Source organism: Tetranychus urticae, chromosome 3 (genome assembly GCF_039701765.1).
Source record: "Tetranychus urticae isolate SD_2017Ah chromosome 3, NJAU_TeUrti_SD_1.0, whole genome shotgun sequence".
In the NCBI taxonomy this organism is placed as follows: domain Eukaryota; kingdom Metazoa; phylum Arthropoda; class Arachnida; order Trombidiformes; family Tetranychidae; genus Tetranychus; species Tetranychus urticae.
The window spans coordinates 23724825-23751028 of NC_142960.1; the positions used below are offsets into that span (position 1 = coordinate 23724825).

Consider the following 26204-nt stretch of genomic DNA (forward strand, 5'->3'; position numbering starts at 1 on the left):
GAGGAATTTTTCAGCTCAACTCAGTTTTTATGTCTCAAACTCACCAAGTCTCTACTCTTAAGAAATTTTTTGCGTTTTCTCTTTCTTTATTTTTTGATCAAAGGATCGCTCGATCAAGATAAAATTTTCATGAACGTCTAACACTATTCACAGTATTGCATGATTTTGAATAAAAATGTTTGATCAAAGATTCCATCAATCATGAGGTTATCGCAAAGCTGTTAAAAGCTATTCAAAGTTGAAATCATTGAGTTTTTTTGCATTATTATTGTAACAAGAAAACTTGAAAAGTCATTGATCACGACATGAATCAACGACTAAGTTTCATCTATCTTTCATTTTGCGCAGATGAACGGCACATTTTATATCGAAAAAAATAATCTATTTTTCAAAACCAAATCTCAACTTCTCGTTGAAAATAATTGCAAACCAACATTTAATGAACAATTTATTTGTGAAAATTTTCTCATTTTGCGCAGATGATAATGAAATGAGCATAAAGAATTGATACTTTTAAAATTAAATGAGCAAAATTAAACATTTTGGCCAACAAAAGAACATCTTTTTCTTGTTTCATTTTTACCAAAATAATTGTGAATTTGAGCCAAAAAATGTATCCACAATTGATTAGATGAAAACATGTAAACATGAAAAGAACGCAAAAGAATGGAGAAAAGAGCTGAAATTGAGTTTGCTCAGCGATACTTGGCTTTCCATCTTATCAGTAACTTGCCCATTTCAAAGGCGTATCATTCATAATCTTTCTTCTCTTTCTTTTTCCCTTTCCTCTCCTACGCCTCCATCATCATCATCATCATCATCTGATTCCACTCCTCAAATCTGATTCCAGTCTCCATCATTTATCTATCCTGATGATGAAAATCACTGCACACTTGAACAACAAGTAAACACACAAAGCCAACTAACAATATCTTTTGCCTTTGCTTTTCAATCTTTAGGCTTATCATTGATTGGATGATAACAGTTTCTTGGTTCGTCCCATTTAAACATTTCCAGCCAATACCGAGTCGCTATCATTGCCACTCAACTCCGCCCAGTTCTCTCTCTCATTCCACTCTTTCCAACATGTAACAAGCTCATGTAACATCAGTTTGACAATTACTTTCCTTCAAATCAAGTGAACAACCAAATCTTATAAATCTCTCTCTCTTTTTTTGTCTCTCGTTATCTTTAAATAAGAGACCAAAATCCCGTGTTTTTTCGGCCTTTTTTTCTCATTCTATCTTCATCTTCATCTTTTATCATCTCTCAACCTTTTACTACCTCAACATCTTGATATCAACAAGAATCTCTCATCGCTTTTATTGATCAACAAGAATCTTATCAGTGTGCATATTTTGTGACAATTGAACCAGTTTCATCCCGGGATTAATCGATTCAATCAAAAGCTCATTAAACGTCATAACCAAGTGAAATCCAAAGTGACGTTTGTGTAATTGTTTTTTATTTTTCATCATTTATCTTTTGTTCATTTAGTTCTTATGCTGTTGTTAATTTCATTGGATTGATATCTCACCTTGAATTTCATCTCAAGTTGAATTGATCCAATAAGGTGATACAGGAAAATGTTTCAAAATTTTGTCACTGGACCACCTTATTCCAACTCGGGAAACCAACAGAATCCATACATTGGTTTATACAGAGGACAATATGTCTCCTCAGATTCAGACAATTCAGGACTCAGAGCTTCACCTTCATGGGCTTCTGGATCCAGCAACTGTAACTCAGATGATAATCCTTACCATTCATCACATTGTAATAACTCAATCTCGGGAAGACTTCAATTTCAGGTAAAGAACAAGAGAAAGAAGAATGAAAAAAGACAAAAAAATCTAATAATCTGTTACCTTTAGGCACCCCTGGCCAGCTCTAATCACCTGAGCAGCTCCAATTTGAACTCAGGTACTGTTAGTGTTTCTTCAGCTCCATCAATGTTACACATCTCTAAGTCTTCAAATTCACATTCATCTCTTGAATCGCGAAGCAAGGGTCGATCAGGAGGAAATAATAATAATACCAATAATAATAGTAATAATAATCAAGGTGGAAATAACAATTCAAATAGTAATGTTGAAGTGTCATCAGTGGCAAGTGGAACAAGTAGTTCTAGTAATACAAATGGTATCAATAGTAGCCTAAACAAACCCCGTGAAGGTAATAATAATGCAAATAGCACTAATGGTTCATCTTCATCCACCTTTAATCCATCAAGTCCACTTCATCCATCATCATCTTCCATCTCATCCTACAATCATCCAGCTCATCTCACCTCTCATCCTCACCATCCTCTATCCAGTCATCATACCAGTTATTATGGTAGCAACAGCAGTAGCAACGGTCCAGCAAGTTCATCACCAAGTTCAACTGACCTTTCATCGCCTTCATATGGATTCCCTCATCATCCCCACCATCTTCACCATCATTCAGCCAACTCGGCTCCATCCATCTTCCACAGTAGTTCTAAGTCTTTATCCAGTTCACATTCAACTCTTAGCAACAAATCAAGGACCAAAGGAAGGTCAACCTCCGGTAAGATTAAAGATTCAACGATTAGACAATTGAGCACAAAATAGAAACACTTTTCGGTCACTAATCACATTCTGAACGCTACTAACATCAACACTGCTAACACCAACTAACACGCATCAAAACTGTGACAACAGTTGCGATTATCAAAATATTGGAAAAACATTGAGAAAAACATGAGACAGTTAACAGGTTAATCTAAATTAATTTCTGTTAATCAATTTAACCATTTGATTGTTGCTAATTATAGACTATTGATTGATCCACCTTGGCCCAGTCAATTAGGATAAAAACAATTTGACAGGTTGCTTGTAAACGCAAAGTTAGTTTACCTTTAACGTTGTTTTCATTACTTGAGATGAAGTTGGGAGGAGATGAGCAACAAATGGATGATTGAAACAATCACATTTAACACCTATCATCTCATCTGATTGTTTCAATATATAATTTGCTCATTTTCAATGTTACTCGCAATCATAATTTAAATTGATTCACTAAATGTTGACAGTTTTTTGCTGCATTTATTTCATTGCACTTGCAAGGAATGGAAACACTTAAGGTTCCTGTCAATCAAGTGAAATCTGGAATAATTTTGATTGCCTTTGAGTGAATATTAACGATTGATCAATGATTTGCAATTGAAATTAAATTGAAACAAAAATGTTGAAAATGAGATCAAAATTGAAGCTTTAATTAACCCCATGCATTAAGAGTTGATAAAGTTAACACTTTTTTTGTGCGATTAATGGCAAAATGATGATCGATTGTTGGGAATAAATTAGTGTCAAAAAGTAATTGATTATTGATGGATTCATAACAATTTGAAATCAAGTTTCTAACGCCAAAACAAGTTTCAAATTGACAAATTTTCAAGACCTTTTCATGATTAGAGTTTTTTCATTTTAATCAAATGGTTAACTTCAATGGTGAACATGATTAGCTTGTTTTAATGTTCATGTTTAACCAGTTATTTTTTGTCTTGAATAATGTGAAACTTTTTGCTTTTCATTTTTGAAAATTGATTGACCCATCAATTGTTGAATGAATCAGAAAGAAAATGTTAAATCTGTTAACACAATTAAGGAAGCAAATAGCATATTTTGGACAAAGAAGCAAACAATTTAACAAGCCTCAAGGTAAATTACAGTGTTTAGTTTGTTTGCTTCAGTTTTTCTTGCTTGCTGCTTACTTTGATTAACAAGGGTCAAAAAGTAATTGTACTTCAATGATTAACACACAAAGAAGTTAGTTAAGTGAACATTGAAGCAAACTCTATTATAATCAATGTGAATCTGAGTAAATTAAACCTTAACTTTGATTACATCTAATAAATCAGAATGAAATATTTCTTTTCTGGTGATGATTAAAGCACCCAATAATCAGTAAACTTTAATATTAACAGAAAAGCCTTTTGATAATTTATGAGATTCCCTTAAAACAACCAATCCTAAGATCATATTTATTAGTTAATAATCGCCAATTGGGTTACAGATAACTATCAAGTTAACATCTTAATTTAGAGAAAAAAAGAAAAAATAAATTCTGATCAAGTAAAGTGACAGTTTGAACTTGATTAGGTTAGGTAAGGTTAGGTTAGGGCAAGACCTAACTCTTTGGATTGACTAAGAGATCTACTGAAAACTGATCTTCAGTTGAATGTCGCCAATTCATTATTTTAACATGAACTGGAGCAGCTTTGATAACGGCATTTGCAGTGATTAAAGTTAAAACTCAAATCGAGTCAAACTAATCTAAAGACAAGCGAGAGTAAAGTCACAGTTTGGACTTAGGCTAGGTTACGTTAGGTTAGGATTAAACTCTACGGTTGGTTGACTCGAAAACTGATTCACAGTTGAATGTTGGATGTTAATCATCAGTTTATTTTGCATTATTATCGCAAGAAACTCAAGATAACAGCAATCGCTGTTTAAAGGTGAAAACTTGAGTTAACTAATGAGGTTTTTTTGTGATTCAAAGACAATCAAGATCAAAGTATTTTTGATGATAAAACTTTGGACGTTCATTACTCAATCTAATCTATTGAGAAATGACTTGAAATTAAAATGAGCTTGTCAATACAAATGTCCACTTTGATTTATTTTGGAAAAGGTAACCAAAGGGAAAATGAATGTTTCTTTTTTTCTCTCTTTCTTTGTGTCTCTTGTTAAATTGAATTGACATTTGTAACTTTAGTCTTTGGTCAATTGAAGTAAACTTTTTAAAAATGCATTGGACCGTAATGAAGTAAAAAAAATGTTGACCAACAGAGAGAGAAATTTTTTTCTTCTAAAAAGCATTTTCTTGCAAAGTCTCGATAAAAATGCCCGTAAGGTTTATCCTTATTCTTGTTGTTGCTCTTTTTGCTTCTTACAGTCTCTCAACTCGACTTGAGCAATTGTCTCCAAAAACTGATAAGCGATATGATTAAAGATGAATAGTTTTGGGAAAAAAAGTTGAGATTAGTCTGATCGGTCAAGAAACAAAGTCACTTTTTTTGTTTCTCGTGATTCCTTGTTGGTGCAAAACAAGCAGATAATTGTTGTCCAAACCTGAAGAGAGTCACCCTTTTATTGACAGAAAAGGTCCACATGAATAACAGTCACTCAACTTTTTGGTGTTGGTCAAGTTCAACTGACACTAAAAAGGAAAGAGCAAAAGGATGAAGAAGATGAAGAAGAAGATGAAGAAAGATTAAGAAGACAAGAGTCAAGAGCAAAGTCTTTATCCTTTTGCTGGCCTCTTCACTCAAGGAACAAGTTTCACTGAATTAACTTTTCATCATTTGTAATAAGCCAATCCAATGATGAGAATTAAAATGATTTTACAATTAATCATTTGGTTAACCTTTTCGATTAATTAATCTTCATCAATCAATCACTCGGCAAATATTAATGATGATTTCAATTTTGCCGATCATTCTTTTAATTGTTGCCAATTTGCTTAAATTCAGACTATTAACTGGGAGTTGAAGGGGTGGTTGAGGTTACTCATTAAATACTGGGCTTGAGCATCTTAACCCTTAAGGAATTTAAATTGTTTCAGAATCGCAATTGAGAATAAAATTTATTTGGATAATAATTATTCAGGTAAACAGATTGAAAGTTCATTTAGATCACATTAAATTGCATTCACTATTATTAGATTAAAAACAAGGTAAAAATGAGGTTCAAAGAAGTAAAATATTGAATCTTCAGGCTTCTTCTTCTTCATTTTCCTACCAATTTGCCTGAAACATGATAACGTGACAAAAATGTTAAAAGAAAACATTTTTTTATTGAAAAATCATCAAAATCGATTATTAATCTTTTAACCTTTAATTATCATTTCAAAGCTCAGATTGTGAGCCAAGAAAACACATGGAAAAATGTTGACGAACCAAACCACAATTGAGATTGAATCTTTTCTCGTTTTCAATCAAGAGTTTGCTATGTTTTTGGAAAACAATTAAGTTTACTTTTAATTAGTTTTAATTTAGTTTTTCCTCTTTTGTTGCCTTTCATTGTTAACTTGCACCTAAAGTAGCAACAAAAGTTTCATCCAAAAAAACCAGAATAGCTTGAGATGAGGATAAACTGAGGCCAGTTTCCGAAGCAAGAAAAAAGTGTTTCAAGTTGTTCACTTGGTAGCAAACTTTCAATGATGGATTAACATTTTAATTTATCCTCAGGCTTCTTCAATCTTCATTCAAAACCGTTAATTAAACCTTATTATAATAGCTTGTTAATGGTCACACATTAAATTAACAAGTTAACAATCGACTAAAGAAGAAGCGAAAAGAAGTCAAAATGAACAATTAAAGAACCAAATGGCAACTTTGAATGTTATTCATTGATTAATCAATAAATGATAATCCGGAAGATAATTAGTCGATTAGTCAAATTGGGTCAAGCCTTGTTCACTGACCATGAGAGTAAAGAGTTGATGTTGATGCAAGAAAAGATGAAGCCTTGAAGCTCATCATTCTGTTAATTGCGACTGTTGTTGTCGTGAGAAATGGTCAAACCAAAAGATGGAAAAGATTCTGTCATGAAAACCCTTTTCCTTGGCTCTATCCTCTCATCAGAATTGAAGATTAAACTAGATTTACACTCGATTCTCATTGTTGTTTCATGAGGTTAATGAAGAAGACAAAGTATCTGTTGCAGGAAATTAACACTTTCAAAGTATCATTTAATTGTGAGTCAAGAAAACGGGTAAAAAAAAGATTATAAAAAATGATTAAATTAATGGCAATATTAACCTGAATCAATTGACTATTTATTAAATATTTCAATTTATCCTCGGGCCAAACTTGAATAACAAAGTAATCATTTTGTTTCCTTTAGCTTTAAACTAACTTTGACTATTCATGACATCAGCTTTTATAGATTGGCGATTCACTGATAATTAGCTATTAATTGTTGAAATGAAAGAATAGAGCAAAACATGAAAATGAACATTCGTCTATCCTGAACGGAAGGAAACGTAGACTTTAACCAAATCCTGGTTTAAATTAAGGTTGAACCAGGATTGGTTGGGAAAAACAGCAAAAGACTGAACCAGAGACGAAAGTTCCTGGTTACGATAAGAATGATGAAACTGATGATGAAACCCAAATTTTGTGAGAAGTAAAAAAGTTATCAAAATTATCAGTTTCACCATTTAAATGATATTGAATCTGATAACGTTTGATCCTATAAAAGGTACATAAAAATGTTATCTCAAAATGGAAATGAAAAAATTCTGGATTTTCGTTATTCAGCGAAAAAAAAGAAATGAAGAAAAAAATGAAAGTTTCTTTTTCTTTTTTTTTCATTCAATCGTATTGAGCAAAGAAACGGTCAACTTTATTGAGTAAACATGTCATTTTAATTGCAATTAATTAATCTCAAGAGTTAACCAAATTCAAGTCAGGTAATAAAATATTCATTTGTTTACATGTTTTCTTGTTTTGCATGGAAAATGGAAAAACAAAATGAAGGCAAAATATGTAAAAAAGGTGTTGATAGAAGAAGAAAAAAAGGTTTACCTTTAAACCAGGCTGACGATTTATTAAAGTAACATCATCATAATCACCATGATAATCATCTTCATCTGCATCTCCATCAACCTGTTTTACAAGGTAATCTTAATTTGCTATTACACAGCATCTTAGTAGACTAAAGGTCAACTTCAAGTTTCCTGACTAAACCTTTTCTTATATTGATAATTGTACCTTTTTTTGTTTCACCTTATATTCATCTTCATCACCATCAAATCATGTTGATCCTAAATACTCACATCGTGGTCTTCACTGTTAAAGTGACCTGAACAGGTTTAAGTGGTTCATTATGATTACAGTTTAAATAGCTCTTAATCGCGTTCATCTTGATGCTCTTTAAGGAAACCCAATAAAGTTCCCGCCAATTGTAACTCCTATCTTGTCATGCTTAATTTCACTTGATAAATTATCATTATTATAATCACTATTATCAACATTACATAGCAATGATAGTTAATCACGTTGCAAAGGAAAGGCAGAAAATGTTGATTCCCGTTGACATGTTAACAAACCTTTAGCATTCAAATTTGGGCTGAAAAAACGCAAAATTATCCTTCATCATTAAACATTATTTTGCAAATGATTAATTGTTATTGGTAGGCTTTTAAACAATATTTAGCCCAATAAAGAGATTTTGCCAAGAAAAACGTTTTTCTTCAGGTAAAATATCAACAGAGAGCAAAGGAGAAGAAGAAATTTGCTGAAAAGATGTTCAATGTTTCAACTGAATGCACCGATGAACGGTTGAAATATTAGAAAGTTTTCTGTCCTCTTTTCGTCCTTTCACCATTCTCTCTGTCTGATAAGTTGATATTGAAAAGTATTTTTTTTTCCTTTGAATAAATCTGGAAGAGAGAAACAAGAAAAAATCTGTTGAAACATTCAAACAAAGGAAAGGCCATGATAAATGTTATACTTAAAGGGTAAACTTACCTTTTGTTTTCACGCCATTGCTTATTAATTGCTACATGGGAACAACTAAAATTAACGTTAAGTCAAAATTAGTTTCTTGAGATGTTGGGCGCTCTTTAACTCCCCTTCTTGTCTCTCATCATCAACATCTTCTTCTTCTTCTTCCTCCTTTCATTTTTTATTTTTTCATTTTATTACAATTTGCCTACATAATACTACACTTTGCCTCGAGGCCATTGACTTGACTTGTTGATGCTTAGTCGACCGCCATCTATGTTCATCAATCTGGCTTCTTAAACTTGTTAAAATTCTGGTGATGATGTCCTTATACATTCGCCACTCTCATCATCATCACTGTCATTCCATCATCATCAGTCTCTTCCTCTTAGTAAACTTGTCTTCTTGGTCAGTTTAATTTGCTTACCATATTTCAATACTTTTTTTTGCTTCTTCTCGTTGTTCATTCATTTACCTGATGGCTGAGTAAATTTATATTGTCTTTAAATAGTTTAAGGTTTGCTTGAGCAGTGAACATAAAATTGAAACTTGTTTTATAAACTTAACGACAGTTGAGCTTAAAAACTCGAGATTCAACCAAAATCAACTTTAGTCATCGGGTTAAACTTTTGTTTTAAATGCAATGTTTATTGCGATCTGATAAACCTTAGTCATTCCTAACCTAAGCAAGTGAATCAACTTCTGAGTAAAGTCATCCATATAAACCTCTGTCAGGTTAAACTTTAGTCATTCCTAACCTAACCGAACCTAACCTAAGTCAACCTCTGAGCCAACATTCAGATTAAACTTTGAGTCAAACCTCAAACAAAAGAAACTCATCTTTAGCAATAAATCAATTGTTACTCACAGATCAATGATGAGCTTTGATTTTTGATACAAAACATTGAACTTTTTAATAATGAAATTGAAGCCTGATGTACAGCAGAGTAAATTTCAGGTGAAAAATTGAATGACAAGAAATACTTTATTTTCCTTCAAATCAAGTGAGATAAAGGTAATAAATTGTTGACTTTTGCATATGAATTATCAGCCTTGAGTGACTGTGAAATGTTACATGAAACTTGTTGCAAGTTGATTGTGTTTAAGAAGTAAAAGTGAGCGAAAGAAAATTGGGGAAAAAAGAAAAAACTGAAAAGTTGAAAGATGATGTTAAAGATGAAACTAAAAGATGAAGTTGAGAGATGAAAAATGATGCTTTACTTCATTTATTCATACAATTTTTGTTTGTTTATACCATTTATCCATACTCGCTGGCTGCATGTGCAAACAAATGTTTCATTTAATAGATCAATCATTAGAATCAAGTTTAATATTGTAAATTCAATGTTTTGATGTAAACCTGAAATTTAATTTCTTTTATTGTGATTCATTGAAAAAAAGCAATGCTGAACAAGCGCAAGTGCTTGCACCAAAAATGATTAATTACCAATGAATGTAACAAAATATTTAGTGTCACATTATATTGAATAGTAAGCAAAGGCCACCCTGTGATGTTGATAATGATGATGATGGGCTCAACAGGGATTATTCAAGATTATCATTATTATCAGTTATTATTAAAGTTAATAAGCTCTTATTTAATTTTTGATTTTCATTTTTTTTCTCTTTGCTGTTTCACGAAGAACAAGAAAAATAAGGAGAAACATTTCACTGAACAACTGAACTTCTCGCTTTTGTTGTTTACTTTTGTTGAACAGTGAGAGAAGCCTCGAAGGTTTACTTGAAATCAAGTTGATTCAAACCTGAAAATGGAGTTTCATCAAATTACTTTAATTTTATCAAATTAACTACCAAACTGGGTGGCAGTCACTCCTCTCTTCATCTCGCTCTTCATCTCATTTTAACAAGTAAACACGAAAAGATGAAAACCAACAACTGAACTGATTCTGTAAATTAACCGTTCAAAGCTGTCTTAAAGCCGATAAAATAGATACTTTGATACTAATTTGTCTTCTCAACTTTACTTCGATAACTTTTTCATTGATAATTCAAGTTCAACTGATTCAAGTTGCAAATCATTTCTTTCAATCATTTGCACAATCAATTGAGTAATGATCGTTAATTGCTCTCATTATGAAAGTTGAAAAGGTTGTCTTCGATTGCAAATTAGCTTAATGCATTTTCAGTTTTCATTTCAACTTTTTTTTTGTTTCTCTCTTTTCTCTGACAATAAATAATATGAGAAAGCTGTTCTAAGGTGAGGCTGAGTAAAGAGCAAAATGTTGAATAATATCAAGTCTTTCAATTGGCAACAAAACGACTGAAAACCATTTTCAAGGTTTGTTGTTATAATTTGCGGCCGAACGAGTTTTACCCACAAAAAGCAACCAAACCAAGTATATTAAAATAGGAAAAGTAAAACAATGTTAGACTAACATTTCTTTTTCACCTTTTTCTTTCTTTCTCTCTCTCTCTCTTTCATCTTCTACTTAATATTTTGAAACTTTTAATTGTCAACAATTAACTTAATTGTACTTTGACATGGATCCAGCTAATAACTTGTCAAAATGCCGGTCATAATGTATGAACAGAGTAAAAACTTTTCCCTTTACTCTTTGCTTTTCTTCCCTGTTTTACTTCGTTACTTCGTTACCTTTACTTTACTTGAAACAATTAGTACATCAAGACTTGAATTATGGCCTTTCATGAGTCGCAACTTTCCCTGAATAAAACATCAGAACAATTAGAATAAGCTTTCAATGTTTGAATTTGGCTTCAAGTCTCACAAGTCTCTCCAATGAAAGTCAATAAAAAATGTTGGTTACCTTTGGAAGCGTAAAGTTACTTTTTTATTAATAATCTTTACATTGACGTCTTTATGGAGTTAACCAAATTGAGTAATTTTGTAGGAAATTTGTGTGAAAAGTATCTTCAGGAGATAATCAGTCAATCGGTTAAGATGAACCTTTTCACGCTGAGTTTAGAGTCGTAACCATTATCAGCTATTTCAACGGGTAACATGAAAACGGAAAATGGCTATTAACAGGCTTTTCCAGGCTGGGCCAAGAATAAATCATTTGCTCTTCTCTCCTAACCCAGGGGTTTGTTAGGCTATTTAACCATCATCATCATCATCAGCATCGTCATTATCTGAATAAGTTTCATTTTGCAGTAAAAGAAGAAGAAATGAAGAGAATGAAATTAATCTTGAAGATGAACAAATCTACCGGATCAAACCAGTAATTCATTGATTCACATGAAAATTTGAAAACTTTATCAGATCAATATAATGGTCTAACTGGTCAGGATGACTCTATGCATTTGACCTGAATAAGACTTTTCCGTAAAAAAAGAAGTTTTTGTCATTAAAATTTGGATCAACATTGGTCATCTTAGTTGGTCAACTTTACTCAGCCAAAGGCGAGCAAACTATTCATCAGTTGTTACTGATTCTCTTTTGGAATCAGCTTTCATCATTAATCAATGTTTAAATCAATCATTTACCAATTTTCCCTTTTAATCATCTTTTCAGTGAAAAAGCATTTGTAATAAATTGCAATTTTAATGCAAAATAAGATTCAGGTTAAAGTTGAATTTTGAGAAAATTTCAATTTTTTCTTCTTCTTTTCATTTCCATCTCTTGATTACAATTGTACTTTTAATTGGTTAAACTGTTTCCTTCCTAAGGCAATGTTAAACATAAAAATGGCGAAATGATTGAAACAATCAATCACAATTTGTCTCTCTTCATCACAAAACCAATAAAATGGTTTAATGGATTAACTGTTACCTGTTGGTTAGATAATTAACAGGTAAGAGAGCAAACAGTTTACAGAAAAGGTTGTAATTAGACTTAACCACAGAATCATTGAATCAATTAGCAATTAAGTGATTAACCATAAATGCAATACAATTGAGTAACAGTGAAATGCTAATTGTAAATGAAAGGCCACACAATTAGAGAAACTCGATTAAATTGAAAGCGCTTCAGGCAAATGGTGAGGTTGGACAAGAAGCAAGGTTGACTTGAAGAGAGCGAACAAAAAGTTGTAAAAAACAAGACTTTAAGTTATTCAAATTTCCGTTTAATCCATCTAATTGTGGACTCATCCATCTAAAAGGATGACAACAATTAACGCGCAAACCAACAAATCTGTTAGCTTCATGCTTGCTAATTCAACATTTACAGAGTTGACTGAGTTGACCACTTTTCAAAGCAATTTCATGGTTATCTTCATGTTTAAAAAGAGACTTGAGACGACAACAGAAGCAGAAAAAGGTCAACAAATGTTGGTTAAACAGACATTCACTTGATAATTGAAAGCAACTTAATTCATTGATTAACTTGATTTACATAAGCTTATTTTGGTCGACAGTTAGTGGCCGTTGAGAGTCGGTTTGAAAAGTTAAATTCGCTCGTCTTAAGCGTGTTCATCATTTCATTCATTTTTTAAGCTTTTCAATTTTTCTGTCTCTCTCTTCCTATTTTGGGACAGAAAATGGCATTTTTCATTGAAACTCCGGGGAATCAATCAAGTTGAACGTAACGAGTTTGCATGAGAAAGAATTACAAGTGATTAATTAATTAATTCGGTCAATTAATTCTTTCTTTTTCAAAGTTAATCTTCTTTGAGAAATGAGCTGAAAATTCAATGATTTCATCCTTTTTTTGGTCGAGAAGAGCAACTTTACTTTTCTCTTTATTATTAATCATCTTGAAGAATTGCCTCAATTAAATTACAATCCCTTGAATGATGAGATTAGATGATCAGAAATGATTATTTAAAGTGAAAAGTTTTTCCTCTTTAATTGTGATACTTTAAGGTATCAAATGAGTGTTGATGGAGAAGAAGAAGAAAAGAAACGAAATTTGATTCAATTTTTGTTCATTTATTATGTTTACAGTTAATTGTCGACAATCAAGAGATTGCTTTAATTCGCAACTGTCAAACTCTGCAAAAGTGATTAATTATCTGACCAATGAATCTAAATAGTTATAGTCACACTTGCGTTGACTCTTTAATTTACTTGGATTACAATCAAATGTTTAAACAATTAACTGTTACGCCTGTTAATGTAGACGCTTTTGTCATTTACTTGTCTCAAGGTTTTGACTTTTTAAAAGGAAATTTAATTTCAACTGAATATTTTGATAATCGATTAAACTGTTGCAATTGAATTTAATTGTGAATCAAAACGACCAGAGAGACTTGATGTGAACCTCGGCCAAGTGACGGCTGCTGCTGCCGTTGTTACCATAAAATGCTGGTTACTTCATCACCAATTAACACTCAACAAAAGCCAAAAGAAGAAAAAAAAATTTATTCAATAATTTTATTCCATTTCATTTTTGCTCACCAAAAACAATCAATTATAATTTAAGTTCATTTCTTTTCCCGGATTCCAAGTTTTTTTGGTAGTAAAGTTGAACATTTGCAAAGGAAAATGTTGAATATTAATTTATAATTGACTGTTTACTGGCTCCTTATCCCAACCTGAATCAACACCTAATTGCATTCAACTTTGACCTTTTCTCTTGAATTCTGTTCCAATTCTGTTCTCCTTTGGACACTTATCATAATAGCTGCTCACACTTGAATTCACACTTTAATCCCTATTATTACCACCTACTTTACTTAATTATCTTATTATCTGTAAACATTTAATTAACATGCAAATTCATTTTCTTTTCTTGATTGATGTTAATCATGTAGAAGGCCGTGAATGCGTTAATTGTGGTGCTACTTCAACTCCTCTCTGGCGACGAGACGGAACAGGTCATTACCTTTGTAATGCTTGTGGACTTTACCATAAAATGAATGGTCAAAATAGACCTTTAATAAAGCCCAAAAGAAGATTGGTAAGTTATTAATCAATTACAACTTTTTTTTCTCTTTTTTCTTCCTTTTTGCTCTTCAATTAATTGCTCATTGTCATTGCTTGTCCACCAGTGGACATTGAAAGACACTTGTTAAATTTCCTTTGGGTTTAAAGGTTAAACAGTAAAATGAGATAATTTGATGGGTCAAGGTGAAGGTTATGTCAATATTTAAGGTTAACGTCGCCGTCTGGACTCATTTGGGTCATGTTCTGGTTCACCTTTTTTGGTCAATACTTTAGTTTTAAGGAAAAGGGAAAAGGAAAGGTAAAGGTAATGAGAGGAGAGAAAAGCCTTGCAATTGCAAGAAGAGATGAGAAAAGGTAACAACTAGACCTTTTAAGGTAATTTCATTTAACTCAGTCTTTGTCTCGAACCAGGGGAAAAGAGAAAAGTCTAGACGAAGAAAGTTGAGCGAGGCGAAGGAAAAAAGCAACAAATTCTGTTGAAAATATCTGTAAGAGAAGAGAAGAAAAAAAAGGAGAGAAAAAAATGAAAAAAGAAGAAGAAAACCAATGATGACAACCTCAAAAAGAAGAGCTTCTAAGGCCAAGAATATAAGCGGTGAGGAATGGCCCGAGGCTGATCAAGATGGAGCCAAGATTATCAATTTTCTTCTCTTACTTTTCTCTCTCCATCCTTTTCCCCTTCACTTCAGTCTCCCATGTTTACGTTTGAATCTGCTTTATTTGCTTGAAACTTGTTGTCATCATTTGCCTTACGGCCAGTTGAAATTGTCCAAGATTGATACTTGAGTGTGTTTCTGATGTTCAGGTGACTTTCATGAACTCTTTTCATTTTGTCTCTTCAATTCGTTCATTTGTTGCTCACCAGAAATATTATCAAGTTAAACGATGTAATCAGTAAATAGTGTTTGACTAAATATCACTTTGTTTGTGACAAGAGACTCATCAGGGAATCCTCCAGGAAGGAGGAACCCAACTCATCAGGGAGTCTATTTAGACTTGAGGGTGTAAAATAAGCGTAAAATTTGTTTGATAGTTGCTCTTTCCTCTGTCATCTTTATCCTCTTCCATTCACTCATCATCATTAGCATCATCCACTTCAAGTATCACTCTTCAATAGCAACACCTAACAGTATTTGCTCTTCGCGTTTATCCAAATCTTTTTTTTCACCGATTTCTCTTCATTCTCTTGATTCGTTTTTTGCTTTACCATTGCGTGCAAAATGGTGTGAGATTAATAATAATAATAAATGGGAAAAGGCACCGAATGAACACTTTGATAGTCTTTAAATTGATGTACCGCAAACTGACAGTCAACATGACAATTGTGGTGTAACTTGCATGGTAACTAATTGGCTCATAAAAAAGGTTGGATTAACTTTACTTGTTTGCGATTGTAAATTAAATTGCTTTTATTTACGCTTCGAGTAAATTGTTGGACAATATTTTTGTTTACTCTTCGAGTTGATCGATTCAGATGCAAGTTTAACTTGAAACAAAGTATTAAGTCAATTATGGTTCATCACCTTTCAGTTTGAGTGAATCAAAAAGGCCATCAATTGATGATCAAGTTGACTGAAAGATTTGGATCAAAAAGAGTAAAAAAAGCGTAAAGTTATCTTTTGATTTACACAATCAATTGAGCAATTGAGAAGGTTAATCAGTTAATCCAAATGTTTTTACCATCTGAATGTAACATTAAATCCTGATTAAATCATTTCCAAATTTCCAGATAAAAAAGCAAAAAGAACAACAGAAAAAAAGGAAAACGAATAAGGATGAAGAAAAGGGAATTTCACTCAACTTCTCAATTGATTTCAAGTTAACCAATTATCTCGATTCGCTATCAATTTAATTGATTCAAGTGTTGATTATTGAACAAGTTGCAGTCACTTTAAGCGACACAAAACCATGACCTTAGAACCTTTAGTTTCGTTAGTTAAACTTTTAATACTTTTTTTCAACTAACATTCTGACATTCTGATTTAGCCAACGTCGAGTAAACAGGAACAGATTGGGAAGATTAAGGAAGCACGATTAAAAGGTTTAACTGATGTTAATGAAGGAAGACAAGCGGATGCTAAGAGTTCTGTTAATATCAAAAGATTTATGTGAAAGTAAAAAAATGGTGATGATAAAGTATAATCAGATAAAGTATTAGAAACTATTCAGACAGATTGTCTCGTAAATTTGAAACGTTTGAATAATCCTTATTAACGTGGTTAAAGCAATAAAAGGCTACATTGAAACCAATTTTAAATTTTATGTTTCAATAATTCTGTCAAATTCTGTCACCAAGAATATATCATTCTGAGCAAGTTTGGGAAGAAGAAGAAGAAGAAGTTGAACAAAACAACAAAACAACAACATTTGAAAATCCAGTGTCAATTCATGTCAACTTGTATTAACTGGTTATCATGTAAACTTGTTTTAGCGTTTGTTTCCACCATTTGTTGAAAGGATAAAATGATTTGTCTTTTCATTGGCACATTAAGATTAGCACCGAGCGCTCTTGACCAATTGATCGCTGGATAGATGAACAGTTTTCCCTCGGATATCGGATAACATTTAATCTATCTCGTCTCAACATATACATGTAACACCAAAGAATAAAAGATGAGGAAAAAAATAGACTAATAAGCTTCTATTATTTGGCTTTTACTTTAAAAGGAAAAAAAAGTTTATCTTTATCTTCGTGCCAACGTTTTCTGTTCGCTCTTTTTTTACAAGCTTAGGGAGTGCTACAAGGAATGCTTTTACTTTTTCTTGTTCATCTTCTTTACTGGTTTCAGCTCAATTACATTGATTGAAGAAAAGCCTAATAACTCATCAATCCATCATCATTTATACAACGTTTCATCATACTCAAGATAAATTCATGTCAGCACCTTGTAAACATTTATTATTATTATTAGTATTATTATTGCCGTTATTGCTCATTATTATAGCCAAACTATATCATTATCATTATGTTTAATGTAAAGTGATTTAACCTTATTCAATGTTAACCTATTCAATCTCATTTAGTTTCATTCAATCATGCTTAGTCTCTAGATAATATTCAGTTTAAACTATCTAATTGATTGATTCAGCTTTTGTTTACCTTCAATGCTAGCCATAGGTTTATTCACCTTCATTTTGGTCAATTTATTCATTCAACATTTTATTTGATTTTATAAACAATTTGGTTGAAAAGTTAACATATTAACTAAATTCAAATAAAAAGTTTAATTTCAAAGGTTCTATTTTGAATTATTGTGACAAAGTTCACAGCGATAAGCTTTGAAACTTAAAAATTGACTAAAGAGTTCATCATTTATGATTGAAAGTTGATTTGATTTGCAATTGTGAGTCGAAACGCAAAAAAAGTTCAATAATTTGAGTTGTAGGTTAGGTTTGGTTAGGTTAGGTTAACCGCACAAGTTTTGCCATTATTGTGACAAAACTTTTACGATGAGTCTTTCCATTACATTGGCTAAAGAGTTTATCATTTTGTGATTCAAAGTTTATTTGATTCTAGATGTGAAACAAAAATGAAGAAAAGTTCAAATAATTAAAGTTTAGGTTAGGTTTGGTTAGGTTAGGATAGACTCATACTTATCAAGTTATTTTGGCAAAAAAATGCGTTACTTCGATGACTTGAAGGGTAGAATGTTGAAAGACATTAGGTTATTGGTAGACTTGATAAAAATGTGAAAATGAGATTCTTTTCTTTTCTTTCTTTTTATGAGAAAAGGGCGGATTTTTTATTCATTATGTTATTGATGAATTGATATTGAACTTAATAATGAGTAAACAGTTTCTCTATATAACAAGATATCCAATGGAGTAAAATTAGCTCAACCATGAACTCAACTTATCAATAACTTTTGATTCATTGACTTATTTTTTACATTGTTGGCATCATTGTTATTTACCATAGAAAAAAAAGTGTTTCAATTGAATCAACTCCACCCGATTCACCTTATTTTCCTTCTCGATAATAAGTGATAATAATGAAGACGATGATGATCATCATCTCACTCCTCCCAACTCCTCCCAGTATGGACATGCGATCACCTAACAATAAAAGATGATGGATACAAAAGGAACCAGCAAGTTGTCACTACTTGAGTTTTCCTCTTCTGTATTCAACAACAGGCTTCAACAGTTAATCTTGTGTGTGTTTGTGGTTACAATTGGCTTTTATTCAGATGAAATAAAATATTATTAAGACGCTGAGCCAGGTAAAGACCAACAACCGAGTTGCCTCTTGACTTTGACTTATCATCTTAAGGTAAAAACTCCAAGTCAAAATAACTCCCGTAAGGCTTATTTTATGATGCATTTTGCTTTCTTTTATTCAAATTACTCTTTCTTCCCACTTTTTACCTTCTCTGAAGATAAAAGAAGAAACAAAAATTACGAATTCAGGTAAAGAGAGAGACTGTTCGAACTGGTCAACTGGCCACACACATTGATTTTTATTGAGACAAAATTGACACACATTAACAAGTGATATTCAAATATCATGGAGACATAATTGCAGGTTAAATTGATTTCAAACCAATCATTAAATCAATTTATTCTAAATTACTGCAATTTCTTCTCTTCTCCTGATTTACATTTTGTTTTTTCGTTACAAATCAATTTACTGGTCAATCAATCATCCAATTACAGGTCACTGTAACTGCTATTAACAGCATTTGTTTATTTTACCATTTTTTGGGTGAAATATTGTCTAATGAAGTCAATGTTGGCAAATTGAGAGTCAACTGTACATCTAAATTGACGCTAAAAAACGACACTCTTAGGAATGCCAAGCATTTTGAAAGAAAAACAGAAAATTGTTTTTGTTTCTTGAGTTTATTGAAAGGTTAAAAGGCATCAAGTCACTTGGACCAGTGAAAACAGCATCAAGGCATGTATCAGCATCTGAAGAGTAAAGTATCATTTACACAAAAGTTACATTATATTGGTTTAAAAACGGTCAACTTGGATAATCATTTTTCAAGTTTACTCTAATCTGGTTTGTAAAGAAGAGCAAAAAAATTAGCTCAAGAATGTTAATTCGTTGGTTGAAAGCAAGAATGTTAAGTAATAGCATATAACATTACTGATGATGAGCAATGACAATTGATAAGTTAAGGTTAAATAAACTGACAACTTCCCATTGAACCAACAATAACAAATATTTCTTCTTCTTCTTCGTGTTATCCAACAACAGTCCGCATCAAGGAGAGCAGGGACGAGTTGTGCCAATTGTAAAACATCAACAACAACATTATGGCGCCGTAACCAGAATGGCGAGCCTGTTTGCAATGCATGTGGTCTATACTATAAACTGCATAATGTAAGTTCAACTTTTTTTGTTTGTTTCTAACAGTAAACGCAAAATGTGCAAACTTTGCTTCTAATCAAAATGCGATTTCAAAATTGTCCCATTCATTGAAATTTTCATCCTTTTTTTATCGCTCAATCTGATAATCTTTTAATCCGATCAAGAGATTCACTTGTTACAATTGCAACATTGAAAAGCAGCAATCTTGGTCTATGAGATGTTGATCATGAGGATGAGAAGAAATGAAAGAGGCAAATGATGATAAAAAATAATGTTATAGTTGATGATGATGATTATGATGATAATGAAGAGGAAGGAGGAGAGATGCTGTAAGGATAAAATGTTATCCTTCCTTGGGTGAACAAGAATGCAATGGTTTGTTTTTGGTGTGACACAGGAAAATGTCTGGTGCCAAGTGAGCTTGATATACTTGAATGAATATTGTGGGTATGCTAAATATATACTTTGTAAGTGAATATATTATTATATTGAGAGTAATCATCTTCTCGCCTTTCTGGAGCCAGAAACTTTGTAACCGTGACAACCACATTCAGTCTCTTTTTATCATCCAAACCCATCATTCTCATCCTCATCTTTCCGTATCTCTATCTTTTACTTTTTTTCAACTCACCCTTCGTAAGTTGAGACACTAATTCACTAAGGATGTCACATAGGATGTCCGTCAGAAACAGAAAGAACAACAAAAAAATGATTGAGATCTAGCGGTTAACCACTATCTAGTCCATTGAAAGTAGCAAAATGTTAACCGTCTATGTAATATTAGGTCGAGTAGAGTGTCTCTTTCCTCAAATGACAAACATTCTCACTCGATTGTCACCATCGGCTTACATTACTATTGTAACAACAAATTGATAAAGCCTTTCATAGCAAACACGATCTGTGTTCAATAAAGTGATTCGAGTTGATTTGATTCCAACAAACTTTCCATTTTAAATCTTCAAATCAAAGGCTTTGTCAAAACTAAAGGCTGCTCAATGGATAAAGTTGTAAGGGCAAGCATGAAGGCTTTAGGTTGAGGTCTAGTTGTTATTCAATGGAAGACTAGTAACTTTATGGGTTTGTAGGTGCATAAAAACTGAGTTCATTAGTGCTATTGAAAATTTCTCTGATAGAAAATTTTCGAGAAAATCGAGATCAAAGTCGAAACTTCGATCGCCTTTTGTTCAATTATGGAATCAGGCTTTTTAATGAAACTTCTTTCCTGGTGTGACTTTTGATGGCCAACCATCATGAAATTGTCGCGAGTTGAAGGTACCTCAATAGATCAAAGTGTGACGGCAAGTATGAAGGCTTTAGGTTGAAGTCTAGTTGTTAGTCAGTTGAAGACTCTTAACTTTACTATAAACTGTAATTTTCAGTTGTTTTTCAAACGCAAGACTTTATTGCTCAAACGAGGTCCGTTTTTATTTCGATCGATTTTGCAAGATTCGAAGATTTGAGTGATTAGTTCTGATTAGCGCAGAATAACTGGAAAATAACATTTATATTCAGATTACCCGTATAATTCCATTGATTGAACTTGATTCCAATCCTAATCATTTCCATCTTGCTTGAAGCACTCAAATGGTCTTATCCAAATATTATGATTGTGATCATCATTTTTGCATGAAAGTAAAAGATGACTTGAGAAACATGAATTTCTCTTGATTGATTGAAAATGATTTACTCTGCATAAGAAACAGGGAAAGTTTAATTAATGTTCAATCCAAGCTGTTTATTGATCATAATTAAGTAAATGGAAAAAACATGAAGCAAAAAAAGTTTAATTTTGATATGAATTAATGAATTAACCTTGACTGGAAATAGCAATAATTTTATTGAAATAAAAACAAGAAACGCTTTTCAAGGTAATCTGTTGAAGAAACCGTTGCCGCTCTGAAGATGTTTAAATAATGTCTTTAAGAAAGCACAGGTTGGTTAATTTAAATTGGATTAAACAATTTACTTTTTCCTTTAATTATTCTGATTGAATGGGAGGAAAGAGTTGTTACAGACTTTTTCCCATTATCATGATAATAATGATGATCAACATTAGGTTACAGTTTCAACAACAGTTAACTTATAATAAGATTAACTTGCAATCTTGTTCAAGCAAACCTTACTTCAGTCAATCAACCCTTGAAAAAGCAAAACCTTAGACTCAGCAAAACATCAATGAGATATCTGGTCCTATTGCCAAAAAAACAAAATTAACAAACTTGAAATTAACAGCCTTTGGGTTGATAGTTAAGAAAAAACAGAGTTTATCGTTTTTTTCCTACACTTTGCTTATTAAATTAGTTAATGGAGTTGACTTATCATTGGATATAATAACCAGATATCAGGTAATTACTTGAATCATGAGTAAAATTTGCAATTAAATTTCAAAATTATTAGTCGACCTTTCAATTGAACAAAAAGTGGCTTCAGATGAAAATTGAAAGATGAAACAAATTGAAACAAAACTAAATTTCAGTCGATTTGGTTCTTATGCTTTTAGGACTTGTTTCAAGAAGTGATTTAGTGATTAAAGTGATTTTGGTTCCAATGATCTTTAGTTTCAACTGACTTGCAACTTGAAGTTGAATTGAAAGATTCAAAGTTAAACATTTGATTGTTAAACATCGGTTGATGTTGAGTAGTTCAATGTTAATGATGACGATTATCAGAAAGGAATTAAATGTTCATTTCATTGTAATAAATATTTCATTACTAGGCTTGACTTACATGAACATCGTTTTGTTAATGATGTTTGATGGAAATAATTGATTCAATTTGATTGAACTTTCTGATCATTTGTCGTTAAATCTGTTGCTTTTGAGATGATAATTTGACAGTCGCTTTTAGATTAATTTTTGTTTGTTTTTTTGTTGTTGTTTGTTGCGTGTTTCAGCTACACTGTTGAGAAGATAATTGTGTAATGATGATAATGATGACCATGATAAATAGGTGAGAGAGTAGAGAGATAAATATAAGCCTAAACAAGATCATCTGTTAACTATTATCAATTGGACAACCGGTTCTGTTGAGGGTAAGAAATGATAATCATTATAATCTTCTGAATGATGATGAGGTGATGATAAGTTTGTGGCTTTTCATTTACCTTTTTTTTACTTTGGAATCATCATGAAGATAATATTGTTGTTGATGATACTGAGAATACAAAAGATTTGACTCGGTAAATATTACAATTGAATAAAGAGGAAGATTCATTGGCATCCTGAGCACATCCTTATGAAAATTGTATAAATGGATATGAAAAGGAAGAGGCTAACATTTCCTATTAAAAAATGTTTCTCATTTCATAACCATCATCATCTTGCTGCTCCCAACAAGGTGATGATAAACATAATTAAAGCTGAGAAATTTTAATGTTCAATTTTCAGGGGAAAAGAGAAAGAGAAGGAAAAATAATGGAAACTGAAAAATGAAGCAAAATATGATAACTGATATTTAAATGTTAAACAAGTTGCTGTTTGAACATGAAAATGCGTCAAAGTTACGATATCATTATGTTATCAAAAAGCTCTATTATTACTGTTTCAAGTTGTTCAATTGTGTGATTGGGTTGATCGGTTCACACTCGGTCAACTATAATTTTGTAGTCAATGCAAGGCCACAGTTTATCCGGTTATACCGAGAAGTGAGAATGCTAATAATATATCATTGAATCAACATATTTTCATGGTTAACTTTTTGGCTCAAAAGTGGAATCGTGAGTTTACTTTGATTTTGCTGTTGATTCATATAGAAGTGATTTATTTATGTTTACAGTTTAGATGAAAGTCAATGAACGAAATTGTAATTGTTGTTGCAATTATCGCAATTAGCTTTATCATGATGGGTAAAGAGGAAAGAGTTGGAATGACCTGAAAGATGAAGACAGATTGCTTCTCAGGTTGACAAAGGTAAAAGTTGAATCGATTGGAAAGATTGACCTGATAGATTCGAGCCAATTAACAAGAGTTTGGGCTTTCGTTTTATTTTGAAACAAAATCCATTTGGTGATTATCAAAGTGAAATAACCCAAAGATTTAAACGATAAGATTAAAGGTAAAACAAGGTGAAAAAGAAAGATTCACAAGTAAATTTTCACCTTTTACCTGAACCATTATGTTGCGTGTTTCTTTATTGGTGAATGAATTTGTGCGACAATTTGCTTTCATGTAACCAGTTGAGTTGTGAAACAAATCTTTATCTCGATGAACATCTTTGTCCGATAATTTATCAGATGAATTTAGCTATTAACTCAAAGGTAATTGAAACTACGGGCGTTTTCAGTGAACACTGTTTTTGCCATTTTTTGTGTTCTGCCTGAATCAATGACCTTAATCAGATAATTTGCTGTTCATTTGAGAGTTGAACAAAATAATGGCTTTGAATTGTTAGATTAAGATTTAGATTAACAGATGAAATTAGATAATCTTGACAAATGCTACGGATCGTTTGATTGAAACAAAATTGGGCAAAAATTTGTAAAAGTATCAATTGAAAGGTAAAATGTTATTTAAAGTAATCAATATTATTGCGATATTCAAATGACAAAATAATGTGATATTGAGTTGAGATTAGCGACTTTGCTTGTTAAATGTAATCTTTGCAAATGAACTTAAAAACTAGATTCTAGTTCAAAATTTAATGATTTTTGTCATCATTAAAGATATGAAATTAAAAAAGGAATTAACAGAAACAGTAAACATCTGAAAGTTAAAATAAGCCGTTAATAAGGAAAAGTCAATATTATTTAATAACCGATAGTATTGAGTGAATATCGATGCATATCGATAAATATCGCAAGATATCGAATATTATCGTTCAGCAATAACATCAGTGTTAGACAATAATGTAATTAACGGTGCTGTCTCTGCTTCTCGACATTACGTTCACACTTATACGTTCAACAAGACCCAAAGGTTAGAAAGATGGGCAACTCTAGAAAGTCATCTCGATTGAAAAGGACGCATTAAAGCCTTTTGCTGTAGGTCTTTTAAAATAGTTGCCTCTAAATGTTGAATTGTCCATCATCTTTATATATTGTGTAGATTTGTACATAAAACACCGATAAATTCAAAGCAGATGAAATTGAATTCTATGTAAATTGAGTGTTTTCAACTCAACTTGTTTTTTTTACTAACCTCAATGTTTGTACATTTTGCTTTTTTAACCCTTTTTTTGTTTCTCCTTTTTGTTTAATTGAAAAATTTCTTCTTGTTTCCTCTTTATTTAGGTTAATCGACCGTTGACTATGAAAAAGGATGGAATTCAAACTCGAAATAGAAAATTATCGTCAAAAGGAAAGAAAAAGAAAGGCCTTTTACCCATAACCGAAGTTCCACATTTAAAACCTTTGGATCCATCTAAACCATTCTGCAGTTTTGCACCCACTCATGGTCATCTCAGTTCAGCCATGAGCTCGATGTCAGCAATGTCAGCCGTTAACCATTATGTTCATGGAGCAGGAAACATGCCTTTAGGAATGGGAGGATCACACTTCATGTCCAGCCACACAGGTATGCATATGGGACCCAATCAACATCACCCAGGTCATGGACTATCAGCTCTTTCATTCCAGGCCAGTGGACAGATTCTGGGTTCAATGGGAGCCGGAGGATTGGGTTTGCCTTCCACGAGTAGCATGGTTGGAGCGATGGCTTGATAAATATAAATTAATTTTCATTCGCATTCATCATTCGCCAATATCACCACCATTCTCATCATCATCATCATCTTCACCAACCTCATCATCATCCTCATGGTAATCCTGACAAAGGACAAGAAAAGTTATTCCTCTTCATTTTTGCATTGTTAACTCGCTCATTATGATGATTGGTCGTCAACCCTTATAAGTCCAACTTCACTGCAGTTAATCAACTTTTTTGGTTGCAAACTTATTCTTGTCATTCTTATCATCATGTGCAGCAACAAAGGTCAATTCAAACATTGAATTTTGACATCATTTTTCCTGATCATCAACATTATTCATTATCCATGTTTGTGTTCTCCCTCATCACTGGCCAATCCATCATTTGACCAGCATATAACAACTTCATCTCTCTTACTTTTCTCTCTCTTTCCTTTCCTTCTTTTTTCTACCTTTTATCAACTTCTTTTCAATGTGACCAACATCCAAAAACTCCTCAACAAATGGATAACACAAAAAGACACAAAAAAGCAAAACACTGAACCAAGCCAACTGAGAGAAACTAAAATATCACAGCTTATCAAAACAGATCTTCAGATTTATGCATGTTAATCAACTTTACTCATTTATAAATATTATACATAAATATATTCAAATCAAACTGAAAACTAAATGCTGATAAACAGATGAAGGAAAGACTAAGGAAAGCAAATTAATAATAAAACTGAATTAACATGCATAACAACCTTTTTTTTGTCAAAACTCAATAAACACTGAATAAAATTAAATTTCAATTTTATTGTAAATCAAATGTAACTATCATTTTATCCCAATTCTCATCCCACTCTTCATCATCTCATAGTACTTATAACTGTATCTAAATGAAAATAAATATAAATTGTGAACGCAAGTAAAGGAATAATCGATTGCTTAAGCGAACATTAAATTTGGAGAAATTGAAT

General features: G+C 32.0%; 1 protein-coding gene across 4 annotated transcripts; it reads left to right on the forward strand.

The window, feature by feature from the left end:
- The first annotated feature begins 1119 nt into the window (after nucleotides 1-1119).
- Nucleotides 1120-26048, forward strand: LOC107365097 (uncharacterized). 4 transcript variants are annotated; one of them, XM_025161468.2, is made up of 6 exons: nucleotides 1120-1811; nucleotides 1875-2550; nucleotides 14152-14297; nucleotides 19488-19613; nucleotides 24829-25111; nucleotides 25160-26048. In XM_025161468.2, exons 1-6 carry the CDS (start codon nucleotides 1587-1589, stop codon nucleotides 25255-25257), a joined length of 1554 nt encoding a protein of 517 aa, XP_025017236.1. In that variant the 5' UTR covers nucleotides 1120-1586; the 3' UTR covers nucleotides 25258-26048. The 4 variants fall into 4 exon arrangements, with proteins under 4 accessions (XP_025017236.1, XP_015788047.1, XP_015788045.1 ...); XM_015932561.3 differs by having other exon boundaries at nucleotides 25174-26048; XM_015932559.3 differs by having other exon boundaries at nucleotides 24829-26048.
- Nucleotides 26049-26204: the final 156 nt, after the last annotated feature.

Excerpts from the sequence above, each read along its gene's own strand:
- LOC107365097 (XM_015932559.3), top strand. The coding sequence starts at position 1,587 with ATGTTTCAAAATTTTGTCACTGGACCACCTTATTCCAACTCGGGAAAC. Across the intron at positions 2,551-14,151 it reads CAAAGGAAGGTCAACCTCCG|AAGGCCGTGAATGCGTTAAT; the intron begins GTAAGATTAAAG and ends TTAATCATGTAG. Across the intron at positions 14,298-19,487 it reads TAAAGCCCAAAAGAAGATTG|TCCGCATCAAGGAGAGCAGG; the intron begins GTAAGTTATTAA and ends ATCCAACAACAG.